General features: G+C 53.9%; 1 protein-coding gene across 1 annotated transcript in view; it reads right to left on the bottom strand.

Moving 5' to 3' along the window:
- Window positions 1-11873, bottom strand: part of wdr97 (WD repeat domain 97) — a 129306-nt gene extending 117433 nt beyond the window's left edge. The window contains exons 1-3 of the mRNA XM_038796480.1: window positions 10369-11873; window positions 9566-9666; window positions 498-631 (exon numbers count right to left, since the gene is read on the bottom strand). Coding sequence (XP_038652408.1) covers window positions 498-631; window positions 9566-9666; window positions 10369-10481 — 348 coding nt within the window. The 5' untranslated portion in view covers window positions 10482-11873. The remainder of the gene's footprint in view (window positions 1-497; window positions 632-9565; window positions 9667-10368) is intronic.
- Between the last annotated feature and the right edge of the window lie 535 nt (window positions 11874-12408).

The raw sequence follows: 12408 nt of genomic DNA, 5'->3' as shown, positions 1-12408 counted from the left end.
CAGTGGTGAAATGGTAACTGAACCACACACATGCACACACACATACATGCATGCACACACGCACACATGCATACACACACATGCACACACACACACATGCGCGCACACACACACGCGCACTCACACACTCACGCACACACGTATACAAATGCACACACACGTATGCACACACACATACATGCATGCACACACACACGTGCACACACACACGCATGCACACACATATGCACAAACACATATGCATGCATACACACGCGTGCACATGCACACACACACGTATGCACATACACACATATGCACACACTAACACATGCACGCGTACACACAAACACGCATGCACACATACGCACATGCATGCATACACTCATGCACACATACACAAGCATGCACATGCACACGCTTACACACATGTACACACACAGTTGCTTGCGCACATACATGCACACAAGCAGGCACATGTACACGCACTATATGAAAAGCCGGCTGCCTGATTGTACCTTCTCTGATGAGATGTGAACCACTGTTTTCAGAACGTTCCACATTCGATGAGCTTTTTTCTGAGTGTCCTCCTGACTTGTCGACCTTTTCAACATCATTTGGGATTTCACCAAGGTGCTGAAATGTTCTGGAGCTTAAAAAAGATCACATGAAAGTTTGCAAAGTCAGAGCTAAAAGTTACTGCTTCCTTTGGAAAGTCTAGTTGGAGGGGAACTCAGCGTCTCAAACAGTTACATCACTATTGTGCTTTTCACCACTTCAAGAATTCCCAAAGCGCTTCACAGTGAGTGACTGAAATATTCCACACGGATGTGAAAGTATTGGCTAAGTTGCTGGCGGGGAGGATGGAGGATTGTGTCCCGGGGGTGGTTACAGAAGATCAAACAGGCTTCGTGAAGGGCAGGCAGCTCGTGAGTAATATAAGACGGCTGTTGAATGTGGTGATGAATCCGTCGGGAGCTCTGGTACCGGAGGTGATGGTGTCCATGGATGCGGAGAAAGCATTTGATCGGGTGGAGTGGCGGTACTTGTTGAAGTTTTGGGAAGGTTTGGGCCGAGATTTGTGGCATGGGTGCGGTTGCTGTATGTGGCACCAAGAGCGAGGGTGAGGACGAATGATGACCTCACAAAGCTTTGACTTACACGAGGCAGGGGTGCCCGCTGTTGCCGCTGCTGTTATCGCTGTCCATACAGCCATTGGCGATGGCTCTCAGGGCAACGGCAGAGTGGCAGGGGATAATGAGGGGACAGAGGGAGCATCGGGTGTAGCTCTATGCCGATGACCTCTTGCTGTATGTTTCGGATCCGTTGGAGAGTATGGGAAGGATTATGGGCCTCCTGGGGAGGTTTGGAGGGTTCTCGGGATACAAGCTGAATGTAGGGAAAAGCGAGGTATTCCCGGTGAATGAGCTGGCACAGCGGGCTAATTTAGGGGGGGGGGGGGCGCCATTTACGGTAGCGAGGGATAGGTTTAGGTACTTGGGGATTCAGGTGGCGAGGGAATGGACGGGGCTCCAAAAGTGGAACTTAACGAAGCTGCTGGAGGAGGTCAGGGAGGATTTTAGGAGGTGGGATACACTGTACTTAACGTTGGCAGGGAGGGTCCAAGTGGTGAAAATTAATATTCTGCCGAGATTCTTGTTTATCTTTCAGGCTCTCCCGATTTTTATGCCAAAGGCCTTTTTTTGGAAAGCAGAGACGATCATCTCGGACTGTGTATAGGCGGGGAAGTGGCCGAGGGTGCGGAGGACCCTGCTACAGTTTGCTTTGTTTTGCCCCTTGTTCCGCACTGTAACCAATCACTGTTTGTTGATGTTCCATTTGTCAATGTTCTCTGTCGATTATTCTTTTGTCTACTATGTATGTACTGTGTACGTTCCCTCGGCTGCAGGAAAAATACTTTTCACTGTACTTCGCTACATGTGACAATCAATCAATCAATCAATCAATCAATCAATCAATCAATCAATCAATCAATCCAGAGGCAGAGGCAGCAGGGGGGTGTTGGCATTGCCAAACTTGCTTAATTATTATTGGGCAGCGAATGGGCTGGTTTAGCTCACTGGGCTAAATCGCTGGCTTTTAAAGCAGACCAAGCAGGCCAGCAGCACGGTTCGATTCCCGTACCAGCCTCCCCGGACAGGCGCCAGAATGTGGCGACTAGGGGCTTTTCACAGCAACTTCATTGAAGCCTACTCGTGACAATAAGCGATTTTCATTCTTCATGTGGACAAGGTGCAGCGGTGGTGGGAAGGAGAAGGGGTGGAGTGGGTTAGGATGGAGGAGGAATCTTGTAAGGGGTCTAGTTTGAAGGCTATGGTGACGGCAGCATTGCCAATGGCTCCGAGTAGGTATTCAGGGAGCCCAGTGGTGCAGTCCACGGTGAGGATATAAGGCCGGACTCTCCGGGGACAAAGTCGCCACGCCGGCGGGAAAACCTGCAGAACCACTCCGGCGTCAACAGCCCCGGAAAGTGTGGAATTCTCCGCACTTCCGGGGGCTCGGTGGATGGCGGAGTGATTGGCGGCGTGTCAGCCAGCGTTGAAGTGACTAGTCAAGTTCGCGCAAGCGCCAAAGGGCCAGCGTGATCTCGCGCATGCGCTGGGAGTTCCCGTCACCACGCCGGCCGTGACGGAGCCCTACAGGGACCGGTGCGGGAGGAAAGAGTGCCCCCACGACACAGGCCCCCCCACAGATCATTGGGCCCCGATCCCAGGCCACTGTGGCCCCCCATCTTCTCCCCCCCCCCTCCCCCCGGGGTCGGATTCCCCCGCGCCCCTCCTGAGGACCGTCCCAGCCGACATACCTCCCCGGCCCCGCCATGTCTAATCCACGCCAGCGGGACTGGCCAAAATCCGACGGCCACTCAGCCCATCGGGGCCTGGAGAATTGCTGAGGGCCGGGGGGGGCAGCTGCCAACGGCCCACCACCTGCATGGCGTGAACCCCACCCGCGCCCGAAAACCCCTCTGGAAAAACCCCCTGCATAACCCCTCCTGGATAAACCCCCCCGGAAAAACTCCGCTCCCTCAGTACTGACCCTCTGACAGTGCGGCACTCCCTCAGTACTGACCCTCTGACAGTGCAGCACTCCCTCAGTACTGACCCTCTGACAGTGCTGCACTCCCTCAGTACTGACCCTCTGACAGTGCAGCACTCCCTCAGTACTGACCCTCTGACAGTGCGGCACTCCCTCAGTACTGACCCTCTGACAGTGCGGCACTCCCTCAGCACTGACCCTCTGACAGTGCAGCACTCCCTCAGTACTGACCCTCTGACAGTGCAGCACTCCCTCAGTACTGACCCTCTGACAGTGCAGCACTCCCTCAGTACTGACCCTCTGACAGTGCGGCACTCCCTCAGTATGGCCCTCTGACAGTGCAGCACTCCCTCAGTACTGACCCTCTGACAGTGCAGCACTCCCTCAGCACTGACCCTCTGACAGTGCAGCACTCCCTCAGTACTGACCCTCTGACAGTGCACCACTCCCTCAGTACTGACCCTCTGACAGTGCGGCACTCCCTCAGTACTGACCCTCTGACAGTGCAGCACTCCCTCAGTATTGACCCTCTGACAGTGCAACACTCCCTCAGTACTGACCCTCTGACAGTGCGCACTCCCTCAGTACTGACCCTCTGACAGTGCAGCGCTCCCTCAATACTGACCCTCCGACAGTGCAGCACTCCCTCAGTACTGACCCTCTGACAGTGCAGCGCTCCCTCAGTACTGACCCTCTGACAGTGCAGCACTCCCTCAGCACTGACCCTCTGACAGTGCAGCGCTCCCTCAGTACTGACCCTCTGACAGTGCAGCACTCCCTCAGTACTGACGCTCAGACAGTGCAGCGCTCCCTCCGTACTGACCCTCTGACAGTGCAGCACTCCCTCAGTACTGACCCTCTGACAGTGCAGCACTCCCTCAGTACTGACCCTCTGACAGTGCAGCACTCCCTCAGTACTGACCCTCTGACAGTGCCGCATTCCCTCAGTACTGACCCTCTGACAGTGCGGCACTCCCTCAGCGCTGACCCTCTGACAGTGCGGCGCACCCTCAGTACTGACCCTCTGACAGTGCAGCACTCCCTCAGTACTGACCCTCTGACAGTGCAGCACTCCCTCAGTACTGACCCTCTGACGGTGCGGCACTCCCTCAGTACTGACCCTCTGACAGTGCGGCACTCCCTTAGTACTGACCCTCTGACAGTGCGGCACTCCCTCAGTATTGACCCTCTGACAGTGCAACACTCCCTCAGTACTGACCCTCTGACAGTGCAACACTCACTCAGTACTGACCCTCAGACAGTGCAGCACTCCCTCAGTACTGACCCTCTGACAGTGCAGCGCTCCCTCCGTACTGACCCTCTGACAGTGCAGCACTCCCTCAGTACTGACCCTCTGACAGTGCGGTACTCCCTCAGTACTGACCCTCTGACAGTGCAGCACTCCCTCAGTACTGACCCTCTGACAGTGCAGCACTCCCTCAGTACTGACCCTCTGACAGTGCAGCACTCCCTCAGTACTGACCCTCTGACAGGTGCGGCACTCCCTCAGTACTGACCCTCTGACAGTGCAGCACTCCCTCAGTACTGACCCTCTGACAGTGCGGCACTCCCTCAGTACTGACCCTCTGACAGTGCGGCACTCCCTCAGTACTGACCCTCTGACAGTGCGGCACTCCCTCAGTACTGACCCTCTGACAGTGCGGCACTCCCTCAGTACTGACCCTCTGACAGTGCGGCACTCCCTCAGTACTGACCCTCTGACAGTGCGGCACTCCCTCAGTACTGACCCTCTGACAGTGCGGCACTCCCTCAGTACTGACCCTCAGACAGTGCAGCACTCCCTCAGTACTGACCCTCTGACAGTGCAGCACTCCCTCAGTACTGACCCTCTGACAGTGCAGCACTCCCTCAGTACTGACCCTCTGACGGTGCGGCACTCCCTCAGTACTGACCCTCTGACAGTGCAGCACTCCCTCAGTACTGACCCTCTGACAGTGCGGCACTCCCTCAGTACTGACCCTCTGACAGTGCGGCACTCCCTCAGTACTGACCCTCTGACAGTGCGGCACTCCCTCAGTACTGACCCTCTGACAGTGCGGCACTCCCTCAGTACTGACCCTCTGACAGTGCGGCACTCCCTCAGTACTGACCCTCTGACAGTGCGGCACTCCCTCAGTACTGACCCTCTGACAGTGCGGCACTCCCTCAGTACTGACCCTCTGACAGTGCGGCACTCCCTCAGTACTGACCCTCTGACAGTGCGGCACTCCCTCAGTACTGACCCTCTGACAGTGCGGCACTCCCTCAGTACTGACCCTCTGACAGTGCGGCACTCCCTCAGTACTGACCCTCAGACAGTGCAGCACTCCCTCAGTACTGACCCTCAGACAGTGCAGCGCTCCCTACGTACTGACCCTCTGACAGTGCAGCACTCCCTCAGTACTAACCCTCTGACAGTTGTTGCTCGTTCTGGCTGAGTGTGCTTTACACTCAATTTGGCTCTGTTTCGTTCCTTAGCTCTAGAGTCTCCAGGTATCGTTAAGATACCGCCACAAGTTTCAAGTTCAAGTTCAGACCAATAACTCCATACACCAGTTAGTAAGTTCAAACAAGACACGTTTATTATAATACAGTTATCTACTAATTATGTATATAAAACTACAAGACTAGGCTAATCCTACCACTAACAGGCCAATACTTATCTGGATAAGGGAACTGCCGGATCAGGGAACAATGGCCTCTGGCTTTGTCCTGGATCCGCAGGCTTCCAGTCGGTGTGGACTAAAGGGGTCAGGAGTGTCTACTCTCGTAGCGTGCGTTGTGTGACACTTACTTGATAGCGGCTGCTGACCAGGCCTCCTCTTCTCAAGGTCTTCTACTGCAACGGTGGTCAAGGAGAGCGCTGGCTAAGAGGAGCTGGTCAAGAGGAGGCTGGCTGAGAGAGCAAGCTGGGGTCTGGGTCTCTGTCTTATACCTCTCTCAGGGTCTCGCGCCCACCTGGGCGGACCCTCTATACACTCGCAATCGATTGGGTCTCTTCCCAATCGATTGATTTGAATTTCCCCAATAACGGGGCAGTCCCTCGATCACTGGGCGGTTCTTGGGGCTTATTGTTTCCGACTTCTCTTGGCGCCGAGAAGTCTGGCCTTCTATTCACTGTAGCGATCTGAGTTAACTTGTTTCCATTGTACCTGGGAATCACCCGGTATCGCCTCATTAGTATGCTAACTTGTTTTCTTTCACAGTGCTGTCTGGTTTTTGCAGCATTCAGAATACACAAGTGCTTTTGCAACATGTCCATTTTCCCTGCATTCTTTGTAATCTTCCATTTTGTATTGGGCAGTGGCCACCCCAGGTGGCTACACAGTGCGGCACTCCTTCAGTACTGACCCTCTGACAGTGCGGCACTCCTTCAGTACTGACCCTCTGACAGTGCGACACACCCTCAGTACTGACCCTCTGACAGTGCAGCGCTCCCTCAGTACTGACCCTCTGACAGTGCGGCACTCCCTCAGTACTGACCCTCTGACAGTGCAGCACTCCCTCAGTACTGACCCTCTGACAGTGCAGCACTCCCTCAGTACTGACCCTCTGACAGTGCGGCACTCCCTCAGTACTGACCCTCTGACAGTGCGGCACTCCCTCAGTACTGACCCTCTGACAGTGCAGCACTCCCTCAGTACTGACCCTCTGACAGTGCGGCACTCCCTCAGTACTGACCCTCTGACAGTGCGGCACTCCCTCAGTACTGCCCCTCTGACAGTGCGGCACTCGCTCAGTACTGACCCTCTGACAGTGCAGCACTCCCTCAGTACTGACCCTCTGACAGTGCAGCACTCCCTCAGCACTGACCCTCTGACAGTGCAGCACTCCCTCAGTACTGACCCTCTGACAGTGTGGGACTCCCTCAGTACTGACCCTCTGACAGTGCAGCACTCCCTCAGTACTGACCCTCTGACAGTGCACCACTCCCTCAGTACTGACCCTCTGACAGTGCGGCACTCCCTCAGTACTGACCCTCTGACAGTGCACCACTTCCTCAGTACTGACCCTCTGACAGTGCCGCATTCCCTCAGTACTGACCCTCTGACAGTGCAGCACTCCCTCAGTACTGACCCTCTGACAGTGCGGTACTCCCTCAGTACTGACCCTCTGACAGTGCAGCACTCCCTCAGTACTGACCCTCTGACAGTGCAGCACTCCCTCAGTACTGACCCTCTGACAGTGCAGCACTCCCTCAGTACTGACCCTCTGACGGTGCGGCACTCCCTCAGTACTGACCCTCTGACAGTGCAGCACTCCCTCAGTACTGACCCTCTGACAGTGCGGCACTCCCTCAGTACTGACCCTCTGACAGTGCGGCACTCCTTCAGTACTGACCCTCTGACAGTGCGGCACTCCCTCAGTACTGACCCTCTGACAGTGCGGCACTCCCTCAGTACTGACCCTCTGACAGTGCGGCACTCCCTCAGTACTGACCCTCTGACAGTGCGGCACTCCCTCAGTACTGACCCTCTGACAGTGCGGCACTCCCTCAGTACTGACCCTCAGACAGTGCAGCACTCCCTCAGTACTGACCCTCTGACAGTGCAGCACTCCCTCAGTACTGACCCTCTGACAGTGCAGCACTCCCTCAGTACTGACCCTCTGACGGTGCGGCACTCCCTCAGTACTGACCCTCTGACAGTGCAGCACTCCCTCAGTACTGACCCTCTGACAGTGCGGCACTCCCTCAGTACTGACCCTCTGACAGTGCGGCACTCCCTCAGTACTGACCCTCTGACAGTGCGGCACTCCCTCAGTACTGACCCTCTGACAGTGCGGCACTCCCTCAGTACTGACCCTCTGACAGTGCGGCACTCCCTCAGTACTGACCCTCTGACAGTGCAGCACTCCCTCAGTACTGACCCTCTGACAGTGCGGCACTCCCTCAGTACTGACCCTCTGACAGTGCGGCACTCCCTCAGTACTGACCCTCTGACAGTGCGGCACTCCCTCAGTACTGACCCTCTGACAGTGCGGCACTCCCTCAGTACTGACCCTCTGACAGTGCGGCACTCCCTCAGTACTGACCCTCAGACAGTGCAGCACTCCCTCAGTACTGACCCTCAGACAGTGCAGCGCTCCCTCCGTACTGACCCTCTGACAGTGCAGCACTCCCTCAGTACTAACCCTCTGACAGTTGTTGCTCGTTCTGGCTGAGTGTGCTTTACACTCAATTTGGCTCTGTTTCGTTCCTTAGCTCTACAGTCTCCAGGTATCGTTAAGATACCGCCACAAGTTTCAAGTTCAAGTTCAGACCAATAACTCCATACACCAGTTAGTAAGTTCAAACAAGACACGTTTATTATAATACAGTTATCTACTAATTATGTATATAAAACTACAAGACTAGGCTAATCCTACCACTAACAGGCCAATACTTATCTGGATAAGGGAACTGCCGGATCAGGGAACAATGGCCTCTAGCTTTGTCCTGGATCCGCAGGCTTCCAGTCGGTGTGGACTAAAAGGGTCAGGAGTGTCTACTCTCGTAGCGTGCGTTGTGTGACACTTACTTGATAGCGGCTGCTGACCAGGCCTCCTCTTCTCAAGGTCTTCTACTGCAACGGTGGTCAAGGAGAGCGCTGGCTAAGAGGAGCTGGTCAAGAGGAGGCTGGCTGAGAGAGCAAGCTGGGGTCTGGGTCTCTGTCTTATACCTCTCTCAGGGTCTCGCGCCCACCTGGGCGGACCCTCTATACACTCGCAATCGATTGGGTCTCTTCCCAATCGATTGATTTGAATTTCCCCAATAACGGGGCAGTCCCTCGATCACTGGGCGGTTCTTGGGGCTTATTGTTTCCGACTTCTCTTGGCGCCGAGAAGTCTGGCCTTCTATTCACTGTAGCGATCTGAGTTAACTTGTTTCCATTGTACCTGGGAATCACCCGGTATCGCCTTATTAGTATGCTAACTTGTTTTCTTTCACAGTGCTGTCTGGTTTTTGCAGCAGTCAGAACTGGTTTCTGCAGCAGTCAGAATACACAAGCGCTTTTGCAACATGTCCATTTTCCCTGCATTCTTTGTAATCTTCCATTTTGTATTGGGCAGTGGCCACCCCAGGTGGCTACACAGTGCAGCACTCCCTCAGTACTGACCCTCTGACAGTGCGGCACTCCCTCAATACTGACCCTCTGACAGTGCAGCACTCCCTCAGTACTGACCCTCTGACAGTGCAGCACTCCCTCAGTACTGACCCTCTGACAGTGCGGCACTCCCTCAGTACTGACCGCACTCCCTCAGTACTGACCCTCTGATAGTGAAGCACTCCCTCAGTACTGACCCTCTGACAGTGAAGCACTCCCTCTGTACTGACCCTCTGACAGTGGCTCAATTCTGAGAGAGTTAAGCACAAACGATGCGGCGCTCCTTGCGTATTGCACCGAGATTATGTGTGTGGATTAAGTGCTGATCTCTTTTCTGACTCAGTGACCTTACCCGATGTGCTACTTACCAAACGGTCCGTGACGCATTTGGATTTTACTGGCCCAGGCTCCCGGACACAGAACCGACCAATGAACAAACTCACCCTCGATGAACCCCATTGCTCCGTTGTTCATGGTGTCCAGAGATTGGTGTGTTATTGCGAGAACACCTTCAATGTCCTGTCTTCCTGCAACATCCTTCTCCCTAAAGAATTAAGGGAAGTTCAGCAATAGGGTTTCTCACCGTTAAGCAGGTTAAAGATGTTGCTGGGTGGAAAGGCCTCCCCACCCCCCACTCCAATTTTACCTCATACTCAAACAGGAGAGACCATTCAGCGATCTGCCAATCAATAAGAGCCTAGCTGATCTCATTTTGTCCCAAAAAAATGTTTACGTCAATATTCGTCTACAGGATGCAGGCGTCGCTGGCTGCGCCAGAGTTTATTGCCCATCCCTGAGTCAACCACATTGCTGTGGGTCTGGAGTCACATGTAGGCCAGACCGGGTAAGGACGGCAGATTTCCCCTTCCCTAAAGGACATTAGTGACCCAGATGGGCTTTTACGACAATGGTTTGATGGTCAACTTCTAGACTTTTGACCAGAGTTTCACTGAATTAAAATTTCACCACCTGCCGTGGCGGGAATTGAAGCCGCCAGGGCATGACTCTGGATTACTAGTCTGCCATTAGTACCACCACTCCACTGCATCCCCCTATGGCTTTGGTTGAGTGGAGCAATACCCAGTGAACGTGGACTGCAGCGGGTTCAAGCAGGCAGCTCAGCCCCACCTTCTCAAGGGGCAATTAGGGATGGGCAATAAATGCTCGTCTAGCCGGCAAAGCCTGCAGCCCTCCGACAAATTAATGAAATGAACCCCCCCCCCCCCCCCCCCCTTCCCATTCTCACCATGACCTAGTTATTCCTTCATCAAAACCCCAAACCCAGCCAAATAGCTGGGCTCCGCTCATTTTGAAGAGCGACGAGCATCTCGTCTTTGCACCGGGATCTGCATCTTCCATTCCTACCAGGGAGACTCGGTGTGGCAAACGAGTAAGCGTTGGGGTGAAGGTAAAACAACAGGAGAAAGTGGTAGAGAGATTAAAGAAGGGATGAGTGGACCCTGACAGCTTAATCAGTTAACCACTCCCAAATCATCTTCATCTCTCAATATCTTATCATCGATCAACGTAAATCAATGCATAACCTACCTTCTTTGTAATTGTTCCACTAACCAATGTCTAGCGCCTCAGTAACTAAGATTTAACTGGTTAGCATCAACTCCCAAAACCTATTGAATGATCCCAACCCCTCCAAATTATTCCATACTTTTTTACTATTCATGAGCTCGTTTGCAATCCCTCATAAATTTCAACTTCTCAACAAATGTCTCTAGTCTATTGTTAACTTCTCACTAACCAGGCAGAGACCAATCTCCGATTAACCTTGTCAGCAACCTCTCATTAACTAGCCCCAAGTCTCCCCTTCACGAGCTGTTAATAATTCCCTAATCTCTCACTTTTTAACCACTCACTACTTTGCCTCTCATCTCACTCAGCAGTCCATGGTTTTGTCACTCAGTCGATCACCAACACTGTTTCAGAATTGAAACAGGCTAGTAATAAATCCCTAGTATCTCATTAACTACAGCGTCATTGAGCAATCAACGGGGATCAAACGGTTGACCTCAAATCCTTAACGGGTCCAGCAACAACTCTCATTTGACCAGCATCGTAACGACCAATGTTTAACAGATTCGTGACTGGTCCCCAGATTCTCACTAACGAGTATCAATAACTAGTCCCTAATTATGGCTAGTTTGTCTTCCATTAGCCAGTCCACTTGCTGTTAACTGGCCAGTTCTTTCAGATTGCCCTTCCACTAACTAGCCCCATAACCAGTGTGTCACTAACTAGCCCCTAATCTACTCTCTTACAAACTAGCCCCAAACTCAGTCTGTCACTAACTAGGCCCTAACCCGGTCTGTCACTAACTAGGCCCTAACCCGGTCTGTCACTAATTAGCTCCTAAGCCAGCTTGTCACTAACTAGCCCTTAACCCAGCTTGTCACTGACTAGCCCTTACCTGGTCTATCACTAACTAATCCCTAACTTGGTCTGTCACTAACCCGGTTCCCAGGTCTCTCTCTAACCTGCTCTTTTTTCACTAACTAGCCCCAACACATTCTCTCTCTCACTAACAACTAACCTGCTTTCACTAACTAGCCGCTAACCCGCTCTCTATCTCACCACCTAGCCCCTAACTCGGTCTGCCACTAACCAGCAGCTAACCCGCTGCCTCTCACTAACCAGCCGCTAACCCGCTGCCTCTCACTAACCAGCCGCTAAGCCGCTGCCTCTCACTAACCAGCCGCTAACCCGCTGCCTCTCACTAACCAGCCGCTAACCCGCTGCCTCTCACTAACCAGCAGCTAACCCGCTGCCTCTCACTAACCAGCCGCTAACCCGCTGCCTCTCACTAACCAGCCGCTAAGCCGCTGCCTCTCACTAACCAGCCGCTAACCCGCTGCCTCTCACTAACCCGCTGCCTCTCACTAACCAGCCGCTAAGCCGCTGCCTCTCACTAACCAGCCGCTAACCCGCTGCCTCTCACTAACCAGCCGCTAACCCGCTGCCTCTCACTAACCAGCCGCTAACCCGCTGCCTCTCACTAACCAGCCGCTAACCCGCTGCCTCTCACTAACCAGCCGCTAACCCGCTGCCTCTCACTAACCAGCCGCTAACCCGCTGCCTCTCACTAACCAGCCGCTAACCCGCTGCCTCTCACTAACCAGCCGCTAACCCGCTGCCTCTCACTAACCAGCCGCTAACCCGCTGCCTCTCACTAACCAGCCGCTAACCCGCTGCCTCTCACTAACCAGCCGCTAACCCGCTGCCTCTCACTAACCAGCCGCTAACCCGCTGCCGCCCCGCTCGGGCCGCCGCCGTC

The sequence above is a fragment of the Scyliorhinus canicula genome, chromosome 5 (assembly GCF_902713615.1).
Source record: "Scyliorhinus canicula chromosome 5, sScyCan1.1, whole genome shotgun sequence".
NCBI lineage: Eukaryota > Metazoa > Chordata > Chondrichthyes > Carcharhiniformes > Scyliorhinidae > Scyliorhinus > Scyliorhinus canicula.
Note: the sequence above shows the minus strand (reverse complement) of the source record. Positions and strands in the feature narration are given on the sequence as shown.